We start from the raw sequence: 21,149 nt of genomic DNA, 5'->3' as shown, positions 1-21,149 counted from the left end.
TGGCCAACATGGTGAAACTCTGCCTCTACTAAAAATACAAAAATTAGCTGGACGTGGTGGCGGGTGCCTGTAGTCCCAGCTATTCGGGAGGCTGAGGCAGGAGAATTGCTTGAACCTGGGAGGAGGAGGTTGCAGTGAGCCGACATCATGCCCAGGCTGCAGTGCAGTGGCAGTGAGCTGAGATTGTGCCATTGCAGTCCAGCCTGGGTGACAGAGCAAGACTCTACCTCAAAACCAAGAGAAAGAAATGTGTTTTTGTTTGTTGGTTTTTTTTTTTGAGACAGGGGCCCAGGCTGGAGTGCAGTGGCGTGATCCAGGTTCACTGCAGCCTCTACCTCCCAGGCTCAGGTGATCCTCCCATCTCAGCCTCCCGTGTAGCTGGGACTACAGGAGCACGCCACCACACCTGGCTCTTTTTTTTTTTTTTTTTTTTTGGTAGGGATAAGTTTCGCCATGTTCCCAGGCTGGTCTCGCATTCCTAGGCTCAAGCGATCCGCCCACCTTGACCTCCCCAATGTTGGGATTACAGGCGTGAAACACTGCGCCTTGCCAAGAAACATGTTTCAATAAAATTGTTAGGAAATCAAGTGTGTGATTTGTGATGCAACTCTCTCCTCTATCTCCCTAAGAAAACATCAGTAAAAACAGTGAACTGTTTTGTATTTTTGGAGTCTGATCAGGACTCATCTTATGAATGTGGGAAGGCATCCAGCCAGCTCAGGGTGGCCCAGGATGAGAGCAGGGACAGCGAGGTAGGCCCAGAGTCATTAGCGTTTACATGCCGCTTATGTGCTTGAGGATCGCAGAATGGAACTCTTGCTAAGCCAGAGCTGTATTTGGTGGCCCATGGTGGGAGAGGGAAGAACAATAATTTGTGGAATAAAAGCCATGGAGAGGAGCGGGAATTACTTAATCTGGCTCCAGAAGGGGTGAGTTGTGGGGAAGGGGTGAGTTGTGGGGCAGTAGTGATTCTCAGTTCGTTTGCTCAGCCCAGTGCCTGACACTCAGGGTGCATCTGCTGACTGATCGTACAGGATAAAGGAAGGGAGAGGCCGGGTGCGGCGGCTCAAGTCTGTAATCTCATCACTTTCGGAGGCTAAGGTGGGTGGATCGCTTGAGGTTAGGCGTTCGAGACCAGCCTGGCCAACATGGCGAAAGTCCTTCTCTACTAAAAAATACAAAAATTAGCCCGGAGTGGTGGCACATGCCTGTAATCCCAGCTACTCGGGAGGCTGAGGCATGAGAATCGCTTGAATCCGGGAGGCGGAGGTTGCATTGGGCCGAAACCGCGCCTCTGCACTCCAGTCTGGGCGACAGAGTGAGACCCCGTCTCAAAAAAAAATCGGCAATCGGTGAGGCGGGGATTATTACCCTCAATGTAGAGATTAAAAAAATGAAGACTGAAGGTGACTCCTTCCAGGTCTGTCGGTGGCCAGCCAAGAGCCAATATCCAAAACTCTCCCCTCCCAGATACCGGCTTCAGCCAGAGCTCGCACCCGCCTGCGCCGCTCCACCCACCCACACTTCCGGCTTCCGCTCCGCCCACCTGCTAGTACTTCCGTTCTCCAGCGCTGGGCACCGCGGCCCAGAGCTGTGGGCTGGTAAGTCTGCGACGCCAGGGCTCGCATGGCCTTCAGAAGCGGTCCCTGGGCTGGGCGAGGACGGGTCCTGGTGGCAGCAGGCCCTTCTTTCTTGCATCACCGGGCATTACGCAGCAGCCATTTCCCTCGCTAAGGCCCTACCTTATGACGACGTCACTTCCGGCACCCTACTGGCTGTGGAAAGCCGGAAATGGTGCCAGCGCCCTTTGATGGCGGGGAGGAGTCAAGGCCGGTAGCCTTCCTATTTCCGTGTTTTGCTCTGGAGCCTCCCGGAGTTTCGGAGAGACCATGTCTTGGATAGAATTGGAGGACTTAGCAAATAAAAATGCAAAGCGTCCAGTTAATTTTTTTTTTGAGATAGAATCTCACTCTGTCACCCAGGCTGGAGTGCAGTGGCGCGATCTCGGCTCACTGCAACGTCCGCCTCCCCGGTTCAAATGATTCTCGTGCCTCAGTCTCCCGAGTAGCTGAGACTACGGGCGCCCACCACACCTGGCTAATTTTTGTATTTTTAGTAGAGACGGGGTTTCACCATGTTGGTCAGGCTGGTCTCGAATTCCTGACCTCAGGTGATGCGCCCGCCTCAGCCTTCCAAAGTGCTGGGATTACAGGCGTGAGCCACTGCGCCCGGCCACATCCAGTTAAATTTGAGTTACGATAAACGACGAATAATTAAGTCCTAAACGTTGTATGCACATACTTATACTTTAAAAATTACTTGTTTATTTGAAATTCAAATTTAACTGGACGTCCTGTATTTTCTTTGGCAGCCTTAGCATTGAGCCTCCCCCTGTCCTGTGCTCATAGCCAGTGGCAAGGCTGGGATCTTCTAGGCTCTTGTCCATCTGGGAAATAGATACAAATTTCACCCAGGCTATAAAGACCGGCTGTCTTAGTTGCTAAGATGCTTTTAGCTCCAAGTCTAATGGGCAAGCTGCAGGGGTTCCCCTGGCCAAAACTGGACCCATTTTCGGAATCCCCATGACATTGCCCTCTGTGTTCCCTTTCACAACAGAAGTCAGGCATGGCTGTCTTTTCTTATGGGAGAGCTGAGAACTAGGCAGGCAAAATGGTCAAAGTCTAGAAGTAACCACCATATTTGGGTGTGGGGTAAACCGGTGTTTGAGATCTGTGTTGCAGTGGACAGTATCAGAGAGCCTGAGGTTGTTAAGGGGAGAGCGTAGTGTTAATCTCACCCCGTGTCTCATTTTGCGGATGAGGCCCAGTGAGAGAAATGGAGGTGTCCCAGCCACTCAGAAAACCTATAGTAGAGCTGGAACCTCAATTCCCAGCCTCCTTACCCTGCTCAGTCCATACTTGCTGTTGAAGTCAGCTTGCAGCATTTATGGTAGGCATTTATTAAAGTAGATGCAATAGTACGTGTGTAGTACAGATGAGCTCTTTGGGTCTTTGCTGTTCCTATACCCTTCTACAGCTTCCTGACCTTCGCCCCAAGGCTGCTTTAGCTTTTACTCTGCCCAGTGGGGAAAATGGCTATGGGCTCAGTTATGGGAGCCTGGCCTTTGCCTATTTCAGCCCTTGGGCTCTCACCACTGTGGGTGGTGTGACCTAGGACTTGTTTTTGTTATCTTGGAACCAGAAGGGGTGTTCTTGGCAGGGTTGGGTCTGGCCAACTGTGTGGGTAGAAGGGCATCCTTTTCTGTCCTGCAATTGGGCTTCATGGCACATGGCCTCACATGGTGCCTGGGGACTTTTCTAAGGTTCCACCATGAGCCAGACTTTGCCCTCACTCCTGATTTGAACCTAAACCTCTTGCCGAACTGGCCCTGAATACTGAGATTCCTCAGATTGCTGGCCCTGAGGATGTGTTCTGGGTTTGACCTGATAAACCTGCAGCCTCCTATAGACCCTGGCTTCCCAGGCTCCTAATCCCTGTCTCATGAGATAATGAAATAGAGAAGACTGGAGGTCAATGGGCTCGGGGTCAGTTGGTGGGACAATCAACAGCTTCCTGGCAGCAGAGGTGGTAAAGAGGCAAGGAAGGAGTGCCAGAAAGGGGCGTTGCCCCTGGGTAAGAGCTCAGAAGTGCAGGGGGTGGAAAAGGGGTGGGATGGGAGCCCACTGGTAGAAATTACTCCCTCTGTCAATGATTAACTCCCAGCCAAAGGGGTGACCTGGGAGGAGGGCCCAGCTAATAGGAACTTTGGACTTGAGGCAGAGTATCCAGAGGGCCGGCATGTGGTCTGCAGAAGAGGAGGACGTGGCTGGGTGGCAGGGCTGGTTTCCAAGGACGAGTGAGATCCTGCAGCTGCGGGCTTCAGGAAGTCTCCTGGGGCTATCAGATGGCTCCTTCTTGTAGCAGCAGCTGTGGGGTCCACTGGCCCTGAGCCCTCAGAGGGGAGGCCGTGGGGGACCTCCTGTCTTTTGCCTTGCAAGGGCCTCAGTTGTGTTTTTTCCCTCTAGGCAGCCATGGGTGCCAGGCAGTGCTGAGAGCAGTGGGGCATGGCTGCAGCCCTGCAGGTCCTGCCCCGCTTGGCCCGAGCCCCCTTGCATCCACTCCTCTGGCGGGGCTCAGTGGCCCGTCTGGCCAGCAGCATGGCCTTGGCAGAGCAGGCCAGGCAGCTGTTTGAGACTGCTGTAGGTGCAGTGCTGCCGGGCCCCATGCTGCACCGGGCACTATCCTTGGACCCTGGTGGCAGACAGCTGCAGGTGCGGGACCGGAACTTTCAGCTGAGGCAAAACCTCTACCTGGTGGGCTTTGGCAAGGCTGTGCTGGGCATGGCAGCTGCAGCTGAGGAACTACTGGGCCAGCATCTTGTGCAGGGCGTGATCAGCGTTCCCAAGGGGATCCGTGCTGCCATGGAGCGCGCCGGCAAGCAGTAAGGAGCCATGGGGGGCTGCCTCCCGCTGTCTATCTGGAGGGAAACCTGGGCCCAGACACAGGCTGAATCGGACCTCCCCTCCCCACCCGCTTCCCTTTTCTCCCGGGTCTGGCCTGGCCCCAGGATGCATGTCGGTGGGCATCTTCGTTCATGCCCCCATCACCTGTAAAGTTGAGAGATCGGGGGGAGGAGAGGAGTCCACCCCATCTCTTGCGCGCTGACCTTTCCCTCCCCAGGGAGATGCTGCTGAAGCCACATAGCCGTGTCCAGGTATTCGAGGGTGCGGAGGACAACCTCCCGGACCGCGATGCGCTGCGGGCTGCGCTGGCCATCCGGCAACTGGCCGAGGGACTCACAGCTGATGACCTGCTGCTCGTGCTGATCTCAGGTGTGGTACCACGTTGGCCCAAGACTGTTGGTGGGGAGTGCACCAAATATCAGGTCTTTGAGAGATCAGGTCTGAGCCCCCAGGGTCACAGGGTAAAGTTAGGAGCAAGGGAGGTGGTGAGGAGCCTGGATGGTGACTCCTGGGTTGCCTTGGGCTGAGGAGCCTGGATGGTGACTCCTGGGTTGCCTTGGGCTAGTCATCTGGCCTCCCCTGAGCTGTGGAGTCCTCCCCCTGAGCTGACCTTTTCGCTGACAGTGAGAGGGTGCATGGGGAGCACCTAATGAAGGGCCTGATACATCCATAGAGTCCTTGGAAAATGTCACTGCTATTGCTGCTGTCTGTACTAATGTCACCTGGGGCTAGACCCTCAGACCTCACGGAGTCCTCTCCTTGATCTTCCATTGTGTACACCCTGCCCTGCCTCCTGTTCTAGTCTCTTAAGGAGTAGTTAGTTCTTCTGGTGCCTACTGGGACCTGGGGTACCCCAAGGCAGGGGCAACCTCAGGCGGCCAGGATGTGGTGACTGTACACATATTGCATATCCACAGAGGGGCACCCTAACCCCACCTTTCCAGCCCCCTTTTTCTAATGTGGGCTTGTCACCCCTGCTTGCCTGGTTCCCTGGGTTGGGATAGCCCCTCTGCCTGATACCCTCATTGTCTTGGGAGGTGGGGGGTCAGCTCTGCTGCCTGCCCCCATCCCACCTGTCACACTGGAGGAGAAGCAGACACTCACTAGACTGCTGGCAGCCCGTGGAGCCACCATCCAGGAGTTGAACACCATTCGGAAGGCCCTGTCCCAGCTCAAGGGTGGGGGGCTGGCTCAGGCCGCCTACCCTGCCCAGGTATGAGTCCCTTCTTCCCCAGGCAGCCTTGGGTTGGTGGAGCCAGGCCCACATGTGCCAGGGATGTGAAAGCCTAGAACAGCATACAAATTGGCAGGGGCATGGTGTGAAAGACCATGGGGCCGGCTGGGTGATATCATGGGAGGGGTGCCAGAGACGGGGAGGAGGTGCCTGCATGACCAGGTGTTTTGCAAGCCCACGTGAGAGGAGTTAACCATGGGTAAGGAAATGCACTGAGTTGGGGGAGGGTGTGTGGATACCCAAGGGGCAGTTTGTCCTTATGGGCTCTGAGGGGAGGAGGAAGTGGGCCTGAGCCTTGTCTGTTGGCCCTTCCCCAGGTGGTGAGCCTCATCCTGTCAGATGTGGTGGGGGACCCTGTGGAGGTGATTGCCAGCGGCCCCACTGTGGCCAGTTCCCACAATGTGCAAGATTGCCTGCATATCCTCAATCGCTACGGCCTCCGTGCAGCCCTGCCACGTTCCGTGAAGACTGTGCTGTCTCGGGCCGATTCTGACCCCCATGGGCCACACACCTGTGGCCATGTCCTGAATGTGATCATTGGCTCTAATGTGCTGGCGCTAGCTGAGGCCCAGCGGCAGGCCGAGGCACTGGGCTACCAGGCTGTGGTGCTGAGTGCAGCCATGCAAGGCGATGTAAAAAGTATGGCCCAGTTCTACGGGCTGCTGGCCCATGTGGCTAGAACCCGCCTCACCCCATCCATGGATGGGGCTTCTGTGGAGGAAGATGCACAGCTCCATGAGCTGGCAGCTGAGCTTCAGATCCCAGACCTGCAGCTGGAGGAGGCTCTGGAGACCATGGCACGGGGAAGGGGCCCAGTCTGCCTGCTGGCTGGTGGCGAGCCCACAGTGCAGCTGCAGGGCTCGGGCAGGGGTGGCCGGAACCAGGAACTGGCCCTGCGTGTTGGAGCAGAGTTGAGAAGGTGGCCGCTGGGGCCGACAGATGTGTTGTTTTTGAGCGGTGGCACCGATGGGCAGGATGGGCCCACAGAGGCTGCTGGGGCCTGGGTCACACCTGAGCTTGCCAGCCAGGCTGCAGCTGAGGGCCTAGACATAGCCACCTTCCTAGCCCACAGTGACTCACATACCTTCTTCTGCCGCCTCCAGGGTGGGGCACACCTGCTGCACACAGGGATGACAGGTACCAATGTCATGGACACCCACCTCTTGTTCCTGCGGCCTCGGTGATGGCATAGGCCACATTTTGGGAGTTCAGAGGAGGCCTACAAGGGCAAGGTCAGATGGCAGAGCAAGGTTGGTCCTCAGGGCCTCTCTAAGCCTTAGGGCCCCTCCTCTCCTTGGTCTTGGCTGTTTGATTAGCTGTCACCTCCCACTCAGGGCCTCTGCTCTATGTCCATTCCCTTCCAGCCAGACTGGCAGATAGGGGCTTCCTCCTACCCCTGAGAATGAGGACAAGCCCCTCGGCCAGTTCAGTGTTCCCGTGCTTCTCCCTTGGGCAGCCTCTCTCTTGAGCCCCTCACCCTGTTTCTTTCTGTGAAGCGAGAATGTCCAAAAATAAATAGGACCATGCCATGGGTTCTCAGCGTGCCTTCCCTCAGAGTGAGGCCTCACGGGGGAGCCGCTGGGAGGGGAGCGTGGTACGGCTGCAGCCACAGTGCCAGGGCCTGGCAGGACTCTTAACACCCCTCTGCTGGGCTGGGTACATGCAGGATGTGCCTCACATAATGGGAGCCTGTACCCATTTCTCTGGAGCGTGTGAGGGTTGAGCTTGGCTCCTGACAGCTTTGATGTGTGTGAGCAGAGACCCCGGGGAGGACAGGCCTAAAGACTGCAGTCTGGGGTGACCAGCCACCCACCCACCCAACCATGACTCCACCATGGCACTGTCACCATGGCATCTCCAGCCTCAGCTTGTAGACCTCGTTGGATGGATGTCCTTTCTGTCTTTGGACAGCCCTTGTGACAGCCCTTGTCCTAGGCTGAACATCCCCAGTTCCTTCAGCCACTCCTCTGGGGACCAAGTCCAGACCCTGATGTCAGCCCTTCAGTGGGGGTCCCAGCACTGGGATGGTGGGTCCAGCCAGTGATGAGGTCCAGTGGCCCTCACCCCTTCCCGTGACCACTGGCGGGAGAAGAGGCAAGTGGGAATAGAGGAACGGCCGTGTTGGCCTGGCCAACAGCCTGGGTTGAGAGAGGGAGGTGCCACTGTCCTGCCTCCCTTTGGGCCCCCTTGCTCAGTGTCAGAACCCTCCGCTGGCTGTCCCCGCCGTGCGCCACGGCTCCAATCCCTATATGAGTGAGCAGTAGAATCACATAGGAATAAAAAGCCATAGAGAACAGCGAGGCCTGGGGCTGCTCTTGCAGGCACTTCTTCCACCCCAACCCTCCCCTCCTCCCTGAGGGTGTTGAGGGGCCCTGGGCCAGGGCTGGCAGGACTTTCCCCTGGGAAGGGTTTCCCTTCCCCACCTGGGCTCTGAGCAGCCTAGCTTGCAGACAGTTCATGACCTGGGGGCCTGGCTCACACAGGGCAGGCTGGAGATTGGGAGGGAGGTGAACATGGTAAGCGGGCTCTGGGGACCAGGGAGGTTTAGGAAAAGGGGAGCTTGCACCCCACTGGGATGCGCGGGCACTACTTCCTTTCCTTCTGTGCTGGCGTGGAGTTTCTGCTGACTAGGGTCACAGTCTCTGGGGTTATGGTGATCCTCGCATGATCCTGTGCCGTGGTGCTCCTCTGGCAGCCTCTACACGTAGCCTGTTCCTGCCTTAGTCCTTGCTCTTGGGAGCATGAGTATTGGCACTGGGTGCCAAGTTCCAGGCAAAAGCAGGATAGGAGAGCTGGGGCAGGGGCCGCAGGGGCTGAGGGCCTGAAAGCCATGTCCCCAGTGTGTGTGTATGTGGTAGGTGTGTGAGTATACAGACGTTGGTGTTGGCATACTGAGAGTGGGAATACATCTCTGAGTGTACACATAGATACTTAGTACAGGGCACATGACTCCCTGCATCCCTGCTGAGGGCTTTGGGTATGGATAGGATCTTGCAGGAGGTTCCCCCTGCTCTACATTGACCCCTTCCCTGTACTTCTGTTTGTAGGGGCTGGGAGGCCAGGGCCCGGATTGGACCCCATAGGGCCAAATGGTCTGTGAGCCTAACCCGTTAGATTTGTTCACTGGATACCCCAGAGATAAGAAAGGATGTATTTGGCCACAGTCTAGATGCCGAGATGAGATAAACCCTGCACAGTGAATGTTTTGATAGGATTCATTACTTGCTCCATAAATGTCAATTTTGGATCATCAAAGTGCCCCTCCCTTGCTCTTGGCTTCTGTTTCTTCCGGCTGCTGCCGCCCTTGTGCCCACCTCATCGTCATTTTCTGAAGCTTCCCCTGGCCCAGCTGGAGGATTTCACCATGGAGGGTGTCTGGCCCTGCCGGCTATAGCAACCCTCACAGGCCTCTCCATTCTTTGCACTTGGCATGAGCCAAGAGCAGTGGGGCAGTGGGCATGGGCAGCCCTTCAGTGTCAGCTAGTCCCAACCATTTGATTTATAGTTGGAGATTCAGAGAGAGAAGGTGACTTATTGGGGACTGTACAGTCCCACATAAGGGCCACAGAACCAGGATAAGAACCTAGTTGGAACCTGCTTGACTATCCTCTGCCACTCTCTGGGGCTCAGATACCCTGGGGCCAAGCAAGGGCTCAGCCAGATCCAAGGGATCTACTTCTGCTTCCCCACTGCCCCTCAAGGGCTTGGGATGGCGACACAACCATGCTTGGCCTCTCCAGGGATCCACACAGCAGATGTGTTGGACCCTTCTTGGCTCAGTGGGACAGCTCCATTGTGTGTGTGATTTGGCAGAAAACCATGCGCAGTTGAGTGGTGGGCTTCCACATAAATGTGTGTCTGCATCTGTATGCACATCTGTGTGTGTGTGCATGTGTGCATGTGCATGGAAACATGTATAAGCATGTGTATGTGTAGTGCAGCCCACAGCCAGTCTCTGAGCTCTGCTGTGCCCCATCCCAGGGTGGAGACACACAGGTGTAGTTAGAGTGTAGGGGATACAATGAGCAAGTTGGGCAAGGAGGCCCAAAAGACTGGCAGAGGCTAGTGTGCCTGGCTGAGGGAGTTGACTTCACATTGACATCAATGGCAAACCTCATGAAGATTTTGGCAGGAAATAATGTCATGAAGCTGTTTTGGGACTTTAATGCTGAGAGCCAGCTTCGTTACTGCAGAGGGCAGGGGTTGGGGGCATGCAAGGAGATGCAGGTAGGAGAGGGGCATTACCAGACTCTGAGAACCCTCTCCCACCTCCCCTATGCAGCCTCAGCTCCAAAGCCTTTAGCCAGCCCAGGGAACCCTTTAGATGCCTGCTTTGGAACCAAGGCCGAAAGCCCTGGCTTAACCACTGTTAGGAGTAACTGAGCTCCTCTGTCTCTGGGAATGCCTCAGGGCGTTGAGGATTTGTGGGGGCAGAGGCTGGGCAGCTAGTGGACACTTTGGTGGGCATAGGGACCCCACTGTCATGTAGGATCTCACGAGGGTGGCAGTTAAGTGGCTTGGAAGGAGCACTGGAGTAGGAGTCAGGTGGTAAGTCTGAGTCCTGGCCTTCCCACCTTCCTTTCTCCAGGCCTATTTTCTCATCTGTTTAATGGGGAAAACATCCTTGCCCTATCGCCTCTTTAGGGAGGTATCAGCGGCAGGTGGATCTGTGCGGGAAAGCTCTGTGGAAGTGGGGAGCGAAGGGAGGGAGAGAAAGAAGGTAGAGTTATTGGCCTCTTCCAAGGGGAGTCTCAGGGAGCTCTTGGCTCAGGGAGGCCCCCTTCTTCCATGGTAGGACCAGAGTTAGAGCCAGCGGGACCTTGGTGCTCACTGACTGAGGCTGAGTGAGCAACCTGCTGGCCTCTGGCACTAGGCAGACACCAGCAGGGAATGGTATCTGAGTCTTTAATGGCCAGTAGGGTGTACAGTGCCCTGGGAGATCACGGAGCTGATGGATGATCACCTGGAGTCAGAGTGAGCTGAGCCGCCTGGAAGAGAGCCCCCTAATGTCTCTGGAAAATGGGTAGGGCAACCTGCCTCCCTCTGGGTCTGTGTCATGTGCAAGGAGCATGATGAGGCCCAGACTGCAGTGAGGGAGGACTGGCTTAACCCCAGGCCGGAATCCCTAGCTGGGTAAGAGGATTTGGGATATGCTAGGGGAAGGGAGGGAGTATGCAGGGGTAGGGGACACACACACCCTGGATGATAGGGAAGCCAATGACCTAGGCAGTCTGCCACATGAGCTATAGGACCATGGGGCTGTCGTGAGCTGTGCCCAGCCCAGGAGAGATGGGCTTTCTCCCCAAGGCTGTGGGCCACACTTCTTCCCAGTAACCACTAGGGCCAGTTCTGAGGCTTTGCTCTCCACTTCCCCTGACTCAGGCTGGTTTATAGTGGCTGGAGGAGGGTGGGCTGGGGGTGGACACTCAGCCTGGCACCAGCTCATGCCCACAGCTCTGATTCCACCTCTCTAGACATGTTGCTCCCATCCGGGGGTTTCTAGGGGGCAGGGTTGGGAGCAGGTGCAGCTGTCGCCTTGCTCAGATGAGGAAGTTCTAGCCAAGGGAAGAGGGCAAGACAGTTGGCCCCCGGAACAAGTGCCCCATCTGCCCGGTCCTATTAGGCCACTGCCCTTAGCAGCTCTGTCTCATGGGACCACTACTCACCAGGATTTGGTCCACCACTGCCTCCTTGGGGAGCCAGGGAGCTGTAGGACTTGGCTCTGCCCCAACCAGACAGCCAGAGGCTAGACCCCCAAAATGCATCCCATTGAGAAGGTCTTCCCTGGTGTTCCCTCACGTCTGGGCTGGCCTTTTCTTTTTCTCCACTAGCAGCCAGCAGAGCTGCCCTGCCCACCTCCCTGGAAAGGTGTGAGCCATACATTTCTCCCTGTCTCCAGCCCTGCCTCTCCATCCCCACTACCAGCCGAGAAGGGGGCGGGGCCCTTGGCACTTGGCTTCTGCCCCTTCAGATCATTCCCACCCACCTGCACAGCTTTAGAGTCTCACGATCTCCTTGTGGCCCTTGGTTGTCTCCAAAAATCACAATTGTAGCCTCATTGGAGCCAGGCCTCTGTCTCCATCTGCTTTCCCCACCCCTATCCACAGAGCCCCCGTTCCTCCCTGTCCAGCCCAGTTCCAGGAAGCTGACTGCAGGAATATCTAGGCTCTGGGTTGAAACTCTGCTGTTTGCAACTCTGGGCAAAGCTCTTCTAGGGATGCTGTCTAGGGGGAGCTGGTCAAAGACCCCTAGGGGAGGGAGAAATGCCTGTCTTTGCCATGTGGCTCTATGGGTCTGGGGATCAGTAGCTTGGAGTAAAACCTGTGAGCCCATGACAGGGGGAAGATCTCTCCCTCCGCTCAGACTCTCCACCTGGGCAGTGGGAGCAGCCCCAGCACATTCCAGCCAGCCGCCAACCTCCCTGCTAGCACAGGCACTTGTGAGGGTCACAGTCCCCTGGACAGTGCCCCTGCTGACACCCAGCAACCCCATAACTGCAGCCCAGTCAGAATCAGGGTCAGAGCCCTGGACTCCAGGACTGGGCATACACTTAAACCTTCAGGGGCGGGCTGTTCCAGGCAGCCCAGCCCACGCCCACCCTCTCAGGTCCCCGTGAGGGTCTCTCTCAGCCCAGGGCCACCCACAGAAGCCAGGCACCCGGGCAAGAACGGAGCCTGCCAGCTCCCAGCCAGCCTTGTTCCTCGCGGCTAACTGGCCGCCCCTCTGCCTCCCACTCCTGCTGACCCCCGGGGGACCTGAAGCTGGCAGTCCACTGCTGCTCCCCACTGCCTGGGGCAGAGAAGCATTCTCCCCACCTGCCTGCCCCCCAGGGCTCCGGCCGCCCCATGCCTGTGTCCCCAGATCCCCAAGGCTCACCTCAGTGGCGCTGTCTCCTCACCAGAGGCACTGCAGTGTGGGAACTGTCCCGAGGAGCTGGTTCTCAGCTGAAACAAAGAGGTGGGGGAGAAAGGGGGGGCAGCGGGAGAGGGAGAGGGTGAGTGAGCGGGCGAAGGAGTGGAGGCTGGAGGGGGAAGAGAGAAGGGAGAGGATGAGAGAGAAGAGGAGAGGGGAGGGGAGAACAACGAGCCTGCCGCCCACCGAGAGATAAAGCCTGACACCCAGGGACTAAAGGGCCAGTAGAGGAGGGGAGAGGAAATAGGGAGGGGGCAGGGGAGGTAAGGGGCCAGACTGAGAGTGGGGAGACTGTTAGAGGGGCGGGAGAGCAGGGACAGGGTGAGGAGGTGGAGAGCAAGTGAGGGGCGTGGGCAGGAGAGGAGCAGGGTGAAAGGCAGGTTGCAGGGGGCTGGTGGCTGATGGCTGAGCTGGGCAGAGGGGCCCCACCCCGTCCCATGCCAGGCTCTGGACTCAGGGGAGACCAGTAGGACTTGAATGTCAGAAGGCCATGCGTGAAGGGGACTGGCAGGGAAGGGAACCTGCCAGCCGTTGGGTAAGGGGCTGGGCTGGTGGGCTGGCTGGGAGGACTGCGGCCAGTGGCAAGGCGACAAAGATGTGAAAAGAAACAACAGCATCTGAATGGAGGAATCGGCTTCTGCTGACCCCTGGGTGCCCCAGCCCTGAGCATCCCAGCCAGAGCTTCCTGGAGTGGGGGCGGGGGGCAGATCCACTATGGGGCGGTCCAGGCTCTGAAGTGGCCTGAGGTGGAGAGGAGAGGAGAGGAGATGGGCTGTGAGGCCAGGCAGGGGTCCCAGTCATTCTTTGAGGGCTCAGAACAACCAGGACACACACCATGATTGACCACACATGAGGATGCTGGTGTCACTGTCTTTTCGGGGAGGGGATGGTTGACGGGGCCTATCCTGTGACTGAGAACTGGGCAGGGGAAGCCCCCTCTTAGGGAGAGTGTGTGCCCCGCCTCCATCCCAGGGAGGAGGGCAGGGTAGGGAGCACAGGGAGAGAGGAGAGAAGTGGGGATGAAAGAGGTAGGGAAGCAGGGGAGAGAGAGCAGGTGGGGGGAAGGAGGCTGCAAGGGGTGGGCGCGGAGCTGCAAGACCGCTGAACCAGAGGCTCCCACTCCACACCCCACAATTCTCAGGCTGCCTAATGCCGAGCTAATGAAGGATGAAATAATGAGCCACTTCCCTGCTGCTGCCCTCCTGCTGCCAAGTGCTGCTGTGACAGGCAAGGGCACTGCCTGGGGAAGTCAGCTCGGTGAGTCTGTGGAGGGAGCACAGGATGGCCTTGAGCAGGGCCATCCCAACCCTCTCACCCCACCAAGCACAGCCCCCGGGCCAGTTCAGCCTCCTCTCACACTCAAAGGCACAGAAGTTCCGGCCACCCTCCCACACCTTGTGACCAAGGGAAGTTCCCTTTCTTATCTCAGACTCCCAGAGCACATTCTTCGGAGACTAGGAGGAGGGGAGGGAGCGAGGGCTTGCCTAAAGCTGTGACAGGGAGACTCCCAGAGAGTCAGCCCCTCAGTGCCACCCTCCATACAAGGGTCAGAGGTGTGTGCCCCTTAGGCTCTGCCTCCCCAAGCCATTATCACCTCCTCAGGGAATCCCTCCCGGCCCCACCCAGCAGGGGTACAGTGACCTGGCTGCCACTGGTCCAGCTGTCTCTTCCTATAGCCTGGAGCTCGGAGAAGGGAAAGGACCTTCTTTCCTTCCTTCTTTCTTTCCTTATTCTTCTTTATTTATTTTTTTATTTAGAAATGATTTCAAACTTACAGAAAAGTTGCCAGAATAGTAATAGTACAAAAGACACACATGTGCTCTTTTGGGGATATGTTCAACTATTATGAATATTGTGCTCCGTTTGCTTTGTGTGTGTGTGTGTGTGTGTGTGTGTGTGTGTGTGTAGACATACATATTTTCTTTCTTACTCATTTGAGTAAGTTGCAGACATTTGAAAGGATTGCTTCCTATCTGTCTCTGTCTCTGGAGCCAGCCCACGGGAGCCCAGACCACATTATGTGGAATGAATGAAGGCCTGGGACAGGCAAGGAATGAGCAGATGTCACCTACTGGGAGCTTGAGATCTGGGGACTGGCCAAGGCCACCTTAGGAGTTGGGCCAGCCCAGGGCTTGAGTTGGGGTAGGGGGCTGTGCTGGGCCTGGGGTCCTGGGAGGCAAGTGAGCAAGCGGGGAGGGAGCCATTGCCCACCAAAGCGAGCATGTGGTGTTTGCCGGGTGTGGAGCTGCAGCATATGTTTGTGGAGATGGCGGCAGGCAGGCAGGCGGGGTGGAGCTGGGAGAGTGGATGGCCGTGCTGTGGCACCTGGCACACTTGGGAGACTGTGTGCTGTTGGGCCCTAAGTGATGTGAGAGGACCCAGCTGTTGGAGGCCCCAGCCCCACCACCTGCCTTTGGGACTCTCCCTACAACTCTGTGAAGGACAGGGCAGGGGTGGAGTCCACCTGACCAGCTGGTCTGTGCTGATCTGCTCGGAAGGGGCATGATGGGGCTCCAGCCCTACTGAGGCTTACATACCGGTCCCTGACACAGGGCTGCGTTCTTTCTGTACCCCCAGTACCCTCAAGTAGGTTGGAGTCCCATCCGGAGACCCTCCTTCAGATTTAGTGTTTCATTTTAGCTGTTCTCATTCCTCCCAACTCCCACCCAAAGATCATGGTTAAGAATTTTGGTATTGGCCAGGCGCAGTGGCTCACGCCTGTAATCCCAGCACTTTGAGAGGCCGAGGTGGGCGGATCACGAGGTCAGGAGATTGAGACCATCCTGGTTAACATGGAGAAACCCTGTCTCTACTAAAAATACAAAAAAAAAATTAGCCGAGTGTGATGGCGTGCGCCTGTAGTCCCAGCTACTTGGGAGGCTGAGGCAGGAGAATGGCGTGAACTCGGGAGGCAGAACTTGCAGTGAGCCGAGATCATGCCACTGCACTCCAGCCTGGGTGACAAGGTGAGACTCTGTCTCAAAAAAAAAAAAAAAAAAAAGAATTTTGGTATTTAGGCCAGACTTGGTGGCTCATGCCTGTAATCCTAGCACTTTTGGAGGCTGAGGCCAGTGGATTGCTTGAGGTTAGGAGTTTGGGACCAGCCTGGGGAACATGGTGAGACCCCTGTCTCTACAAAAAATACAAAAATTAGGCGGGTGTGATGGTGCGCACCTGTAGTCCCAGCTACTCGGGAGGCTGAGGTGGGAGGATCACCAGAGCCCAGGAGAGTGAGGCTGCAGTGAGCCATGATTGTGCCACTGCACTCCAGCCTGGGCAACAGAGTAAGACCATCTCAAAAAAAAAAAAAAAAGTTTGGTATTATTTAGAAATCACATCTTGGAGATGACCTGAGTTCTAATGCAGTGATATTCTCCCTCCCTTGTAAGTGAAGTCCCCCTCCTTCAGAAAGCCCTCCAGACCTCCTCAGAGCATCCCTCCTCAGATGCCTTCCTGGGAATGCCAGCCTTGTTTGTCCTTTTGCTAGTTTACTTGGGTGTTATGCTCAGCAACTGGGGCTCTGCTCAGTCATCAGCCATTTTTCTTCCTGCTGCCCCAGGCCTGGCACATAACTGGCATCCATAGATGACTGAACACTGGGCTTCTCTGGTGTCCCCATGCCCAGTATGTCTGAAAGGCCACAGGCCCTGGGCTGGCTGAGGGGAAGGACAGCAAGGGGTCCACATCAAAAGAGGAAAGGGCTTATTCAAGACCACCAGCCTGTCGGGGTCAAGTCAGGCCTTTGACCTGGGTCTCTGACCACTTGGTCAACACCTTCTGCATCCTCCCATGCAGCACAGGCACACCAGTCTTGGGCTGTGGTCAGGGGCCCTCGCTGACGCCCACTGGGTGACCCCAGGGAGGGGCGGGCCCCCACCCTCCTCTATTACCTCCAGCCCACCCAAGTGAAGCCCAGGGGACACCAGTGCCCATCCCCCTGAAGAGATTTCAGCCAATTAGCACGTACGGTATTTACTTAATTAGGGTAATGACATAATTAGTGTAACTTGGGCTCCATCACATGGCTTCAACATGCAATTAGGAGCTGTCAGCGGGAGGCGACATTGTGAGAGCGCTCATTCAATTTTGGTTCCAGCATGGAGGCCTAGCAGCTGCCTCTGCTCGGAGGGAGGGAGATGGGTGGATGGTGGCGGCTGCTGTGTGTGTGAGGTGACTGCAGGCAGCCCATAGCCTAGGAGAGAAGAGTAAGTGGGGACAGAAAGGCAGTTTCCTGGGCTAATGGAGTCCTTGACTGAGCCTACTCACATCCCCGACAGAGAGTCCCTGACTGAGCCTACTCACATCCCCAACAGACATTGCCACCCTTGACCCCAGCCCCAGGGCAAGGCAGAGGCAGTGGCTTGGCTGGAGTGTCTGCGATTAGGGGGCTGAGCACTGCAGGCTCCTCTGCCCCCAAGTTCTCTGCCTGAAGTGCCACCATTAGCAGGCCGTCTTGTCTCTCTGTAGGGCTTTGCTGTTCATAAGAGCCACTGTCTCACACCCACTGGCCGGTTGGCTATTCTTGGTGGCCCCGGGAGACCACAGTCTGGCAGGACTGGGATGATCCCTGTTATCCTTATTGGATTCATGGGGAAAGTGGGGCTCAGGTCAAGGAAGGTGGTAGAGCCAGTCATGGCAGTGCCAACCCCAAGAGGGAGCCTGTTATGGCTGGAGACTCCCCAAGCCTGGGCATATTCCCCCTCACCCCCAAGGAGGTCTCCTGCCCCATGGCCTCTTTCCCTTGGAAGGAGTGGGGCTGCCTTTGGAGTTACTGAGGCGGTCCCCAGGCTCCTGGCTCCCTTAGCCTCTCCTCCACCTTATACAGGGCTAGGAGGCAGAGCCCTGACTCTGTCCACAGCCTTCCCCTTGGTGAACCTCAGCGAACCTCACGGCTTTCTTGAGTGGGGGCCATTGCGGGGAGGAAGGGAAGAAAGGAAGATGGGAGTCAGTGCCACCATTGTGCGGGTAGGGAAACTAAGGCTCCAGGGCCTTCAAGGAGGTGCTGTTAGAACTGATATCAGCCCCTAGCAACCCTGCTTCTGGCCCAGCAGGATGACCTGGGCTAAACTTCTCCCTTGGGTCTCTGTTTCCTCTTGTCAAAGGAGAGAGTTTACGATCCATAATCTCAGACATCCTGGGCCTATCCAGAGCCCCCTAGGAGGTGGGACCCAAGGAACTTGCCATCCCTCTTCCCTCCTTCCAAATTATGTCCTCAGAGCTGTCCCTTCCCTTTGTGACCTGCCCCTTTCTGGGTTAGCCCCATTGCATAAATGAAACAGATGAAGGTCCCTGGCTGCAGAGAAGGGAATCCATTTCCTAGGCCCTGTGATCTCACTCGATCCCTGTGCTCAGCCTGCAGTGCTGGAACCACAGCCTTCTAAGAGGCTAGACTGGTGTTTAAAACCCCTCAACTCCCTGCTCCCACCTCAATAGCAATTCAGGTGAAGTCACCAATGCTAGGTTTACAACGCACTTCATGCTTCCATCTCATGGGCGTCACCTACATCCTGCGAAATGACAATGATGTCTCTCCTCTTAGGTGGATAAACCAAGGCAACAAGACCCAGTAAAGGACAACACCAAGTCCCAAACCCCGGCTTTGGTCCCTGCACGTCAGTGACTCCCCTCACACTGAGCATCCTCAAGTCTGTCCTGCCCTGACTGCATGGCTCTAGATCTAGGATCCAGGGTGGGAGGGGCTCTGATGAGACCAGGGTCCAGCCAGCTGGGAATACTGCTGGTAAGATCGGGTACCACTGAGTGGGAAGGTCTGGGATGACACCCACAGCCCAGGCCTTCTAGATGGGAGACAGAGATTCTCCAGTTCAGAAGGGCAGAGGGTCTAGCCTGGACAAAGGGAATTGCCAGTCAGAACTGTCTCCAGGGGCCTAGCCCCTCAGGCAGGGCACAGGTGGCATGGGCGCACAGATGGCTGGTGGACAGCTCTGGTCACAGGCAATAGTCACAACAAGACTAAAACCCCCTTATTTCTATGAACGCTGGGGCATAATCTGTGAGATGGCACAGTGAAGATCCACTGGCAGAGGCCAGTGCTGCCAGGAGGAGAGAGGAGCCCACTCTCACCTCTCAGAGGAGGTGGGGGCTGTGGCCAGAGGGCCAGAAGGTCCTGAGCACCAAGCCATCTGGCCTGGTGCCCCTGGACTTTTCAGCCTCAGGAAAGAGGCTCTTTCAAGCCAAGGAGGTGAGGACTAGCACAGGAGGGGAGCCTGAGGCCAAGGAACAAATGGCATAGCCATAGTCATAGGGGAATGCTGGCTGGTGGGAGGATCCTGAATTGTCTGTGTTAGGACTGGTCCTCCTGGGGCTGGGTAGAGCTGGAGGCAGCCTCTCCTCACTTGGGCTAGCTGCCTAGGCTCATACTCAGACCTGGCCACATCCTCAGCCCTGAGATGGGACCTACAGCTGGGGGACCTCATGTACCTACCCACCCTCCTTCCTTCATCAAATGTTTGCTATGTGCTGACTCTAGGCCAGCCACCTTGGGATTGGCTACTGGGACAGGAATGGGGAGCAATGACCAGGCAGAGATGAAGGCCAGCACCTCCAGAGGCTCATGTCCTTAGAGTCCAGACAGACACAGGCCCAAGGAGTTCTCTCCAAAGAGTAGGCAGAGATAAATCCCAGGAAGAGCCAAGGCCAAGGGCCAAGTCAAGCTCACTAGTTCAAACAGGTAGTGGTCCCCACCCACTCCCTCACTAGTCAGAAGTCTGGGGGCAGGCCAGAGTTTCCATTAGCAAATGACAGGAAAAGGGCATTCCAGGTGGTTGGACCGTGTGAGCAGAGGCTGGGGGCCAGGACGTAGGATTCAAGAATACTATGCTCTGGCCTGAGGTATTTGGGTGGGCTCTGGGCAGCTCAAGGAAGGGGCTGGGACTCTAATCACTTGTGAAAAAGTCAAGGCATTCCTCTAACACCCATTTAGCAAAAAGTTCCTACAGTGTGCCAGGCATATGGTGTTAGAGGCTGGGGATTCAGTAGGGATCAAAACAGATGAAGTTCAAGGGAGACAGAAATACAGCATTTTCAGATGCTAACAGGTACCACGCAGAAGATTCTAACAGGGTGATCCAGGAGGTGATCCAACAGGGCTAGGACCTAGGAGGAGACTTTAGGGTGTGGGGCCAGAGAAGGCTGCAATGATGTTTAAGCCAAGATCTGAGTGATCCAAAGGTCAGGGGGAAGAGCATTCCAGGCAGAAGGAGTAGGCAGTGTAGAGGCCCTGAGGCCTGTGAGGTCCTGAAGGGCAGCCCACGTCAGTGGGGCAAGGAGAAGGGAAAGGAGGTGGATGGGACCAGCGAGGCAGGTGCGGCTCTGTAGGTTGGGCTAAGGCCTGTGGACTTTATTCTAAGTGCCATGGGAAGTCATTGGATTTTGAACTAGGGAGTGATTTTTTTCCTTAAATCACTGACAGCCTCATGGAGACCAGATTGTGGAGGTTCCATGAAGACCAAGGGAGACGCAGTCGAGATGGGAGAGGATGGTGGCCAGGATTGGGTGCTTGCTGGGGGGTGGTGGGAAGCTGGCATTTGGGGATGTTATTTGGAGGCAGAGCCAACAGGACTTCAGGAAGAGTTGGCTGTAGGGCGTGAGAGAGGGTTGTCCAGGGCAGTTCTTCAGTTTCTGGTTTAAGCACATGAGCAAATGGCATGGCCATTTTCAGAAGAGGGGGATGCTGGGGAAAGCAGACCAGGGAGAGGGAAATCAAGGGTTCTGGGTTGTCTGTGTTAGGACTGGGACTCCTGGGGCTGGATAAGGCTGGAGGTGCCAAGGAAAACAGTTGTCAGATTTAAGCCTAGAGTTCCAGAGAGGGGGTTACCCCAGAGATTGATCCATCTTTAGCAGAGATGTATTGTGCTTACACAAGGGACAAGGTACCCCTCCAGCCCCAGGAACCCAGAGATTCAAATGACCCATTGATCTGGAGGCCCCAGCAAGGTCAAGGCAGGGGCCAGTAGGGAAGGACCCTGCTCTTGAAGCCTCCCCCATATCTGTCTAGTGAACCAAGACCACCTCACCCCACTCCAAAGCTAGAGAAGTTGATGATGTAAACTTGGCTTTCAGGAGCCAAGGCCCAATTGGGGGTGGAAGGTGCTGCCGTAGGGACCCTGGAGGCCAGCTGTCTAAGTGATCCTCTGCCTATCCTAGCCTGGCCTGGTGTGAAAGAGTCTAGACTCCACCCTGACAGGACCCCATCATGGCTTAAAGTGCTCCTTCAAAGGGCTTGGGAGCCATTCACGTCCATTGCCACCAGTTAGCTGTGTGTCCTCAGGTAAGCCCTTCATCTCTCTGTGCCTTCCCATTATAGGCAGTTGGAAGAGTAACTCTCTGAGCCCATATCCTCCCCTGTCAGAGGTCTGTGAATGCAAAAGCCAGCCAGGTCATGCCTGTTACACCCCCAACTGAGCAAAGTGTGGCTTCAGCCCCAGCTCAGACGGGGCAGTGGGAATGATGGGAGGCTGGAGCTGGGTAGGCTGCTGTTCTTGCAGCGTGGCCCGTGGTCCCTGCCTCACCCATCCTCC

At 56.3% G+C, this 21,149-nt stretch overlaps 2 protein-coding genes and 1 long non-coding RNA gene across 6 annotated transcripts in view; 1 reads left to right on the top strand and 2 right to left on the bottom strand.

Moving 5' to 3' along the window:
• The window catches only part of WDR82 (WD repeat domain 82), a 33,722-nt gene extending 31,943 nt beyond the window's left edge, over positions 1-1,779 (bottom strand). Inside the window, exon 1 of the mRNA XM_054552150.2 lies at positions 1,547-1,779. Within this exon, the coding sequence (XP_054408125.1) occupies positions 1,547-1,698 (152 nt within the window). The 5' untranslated portion in view covers positions 1,699-1,779. The remainder of the gene's footprint in view (positions 1-1,546) is intronic.
• On the top strand, positions 1,510-7,226 carry GLYCTK (glycerate kinase). 4 transcript variants are annotated; one of them, XM_024245213.3, is made up of 5 exons: positions 1,522-1,601; positions 4,026-4,441; positions 4,681-4,832; positions 5,501-5,676; positions 6,015-7,226. In XM_024245213.3, the coding sequence occupies exons 2-5, from the start codon at positions 4,065-4,067 to the stop codon at positions 6,879-6,881; spliced, it is 1,572 nt and encodes a 523-aa protein (XP_024100981.2). In that variant the 5' UTR covers positions 1,522-1,601; positions 4,026-4,064; the 3' UTR covers positions 6,882-7,226. The 4 variants fall into 4 exon arrangements, with proteins under 4 accessions (XP_024100982.1, XP_024100981.2, XP_054408120.2 ...); XM_054552145.2 differs by lacking the exon at positions 1,522-1,601 and adding an exon at positions 1,720-2,949; XM_024245214.3 differs by lacking the exon at positions 5,501-5,676 and having other exon boundaries at positions 1,510-1,601.
• Positions 6,661-13,796, bottom strand: LOC134761111 (uncharacterized). The gene is made up of 2 exons (XR_010139345.1): positions 12,574-13,796; positions 6,661-6,916 (listed from the first exon to the last, which is right to left on the bottom strand). It is a non-coding gene; the product is annotated as an uncharacterized LOC134761111 (long non-coding RNA).
• Positions 13,797-21,149: the final 7,353 nt, after the last annotated feature.

Source organism: Pongo abelii, chromosome 2 (assembly GCF_028885655.2).
Source record: "Pongo abelii isolate AG06213 chromosome 2, NHGRI_mPonAbe1-v2.0_pri, whole genome shotgun sequence".
Taxonomy (NCBI): Eukaryota; Metazoa; Chordata; class Mammalia; order Primates; family Hominidae; genus Pongo; species Pongo abelii.
Note: the sequence above shows the minus strand (reverse complement) of the source record. Positions and strands in the feature narration are given on the sequence as shown.

Bases quoted from the DNA above. Each gene is read 5' to 3' on its own strand.
- GLYCTK (XM_024245213.3), top strand. From the start codon at position 4,065: ATGGCTGCAGCCCTGCAGGTCCTGCCCCGCTTGGCCCGAGCCCCCTTG. The intron at 4,442-4,680 runs GTAAGGAGCCAT...TTCCCTCCCCAG, and splicing joins ATGGAGCGCGCCGGCAAGCA to GGAGATGCTGCTGAAGCCAC. The intron at 4,833-5,500 runs GTGTGGTACCAC...TTGTCTTGGGAG, and splicing joins GCTGCTCGTGCTGATCTCAG to GTGGGGGGTCAGCTCTGCTG.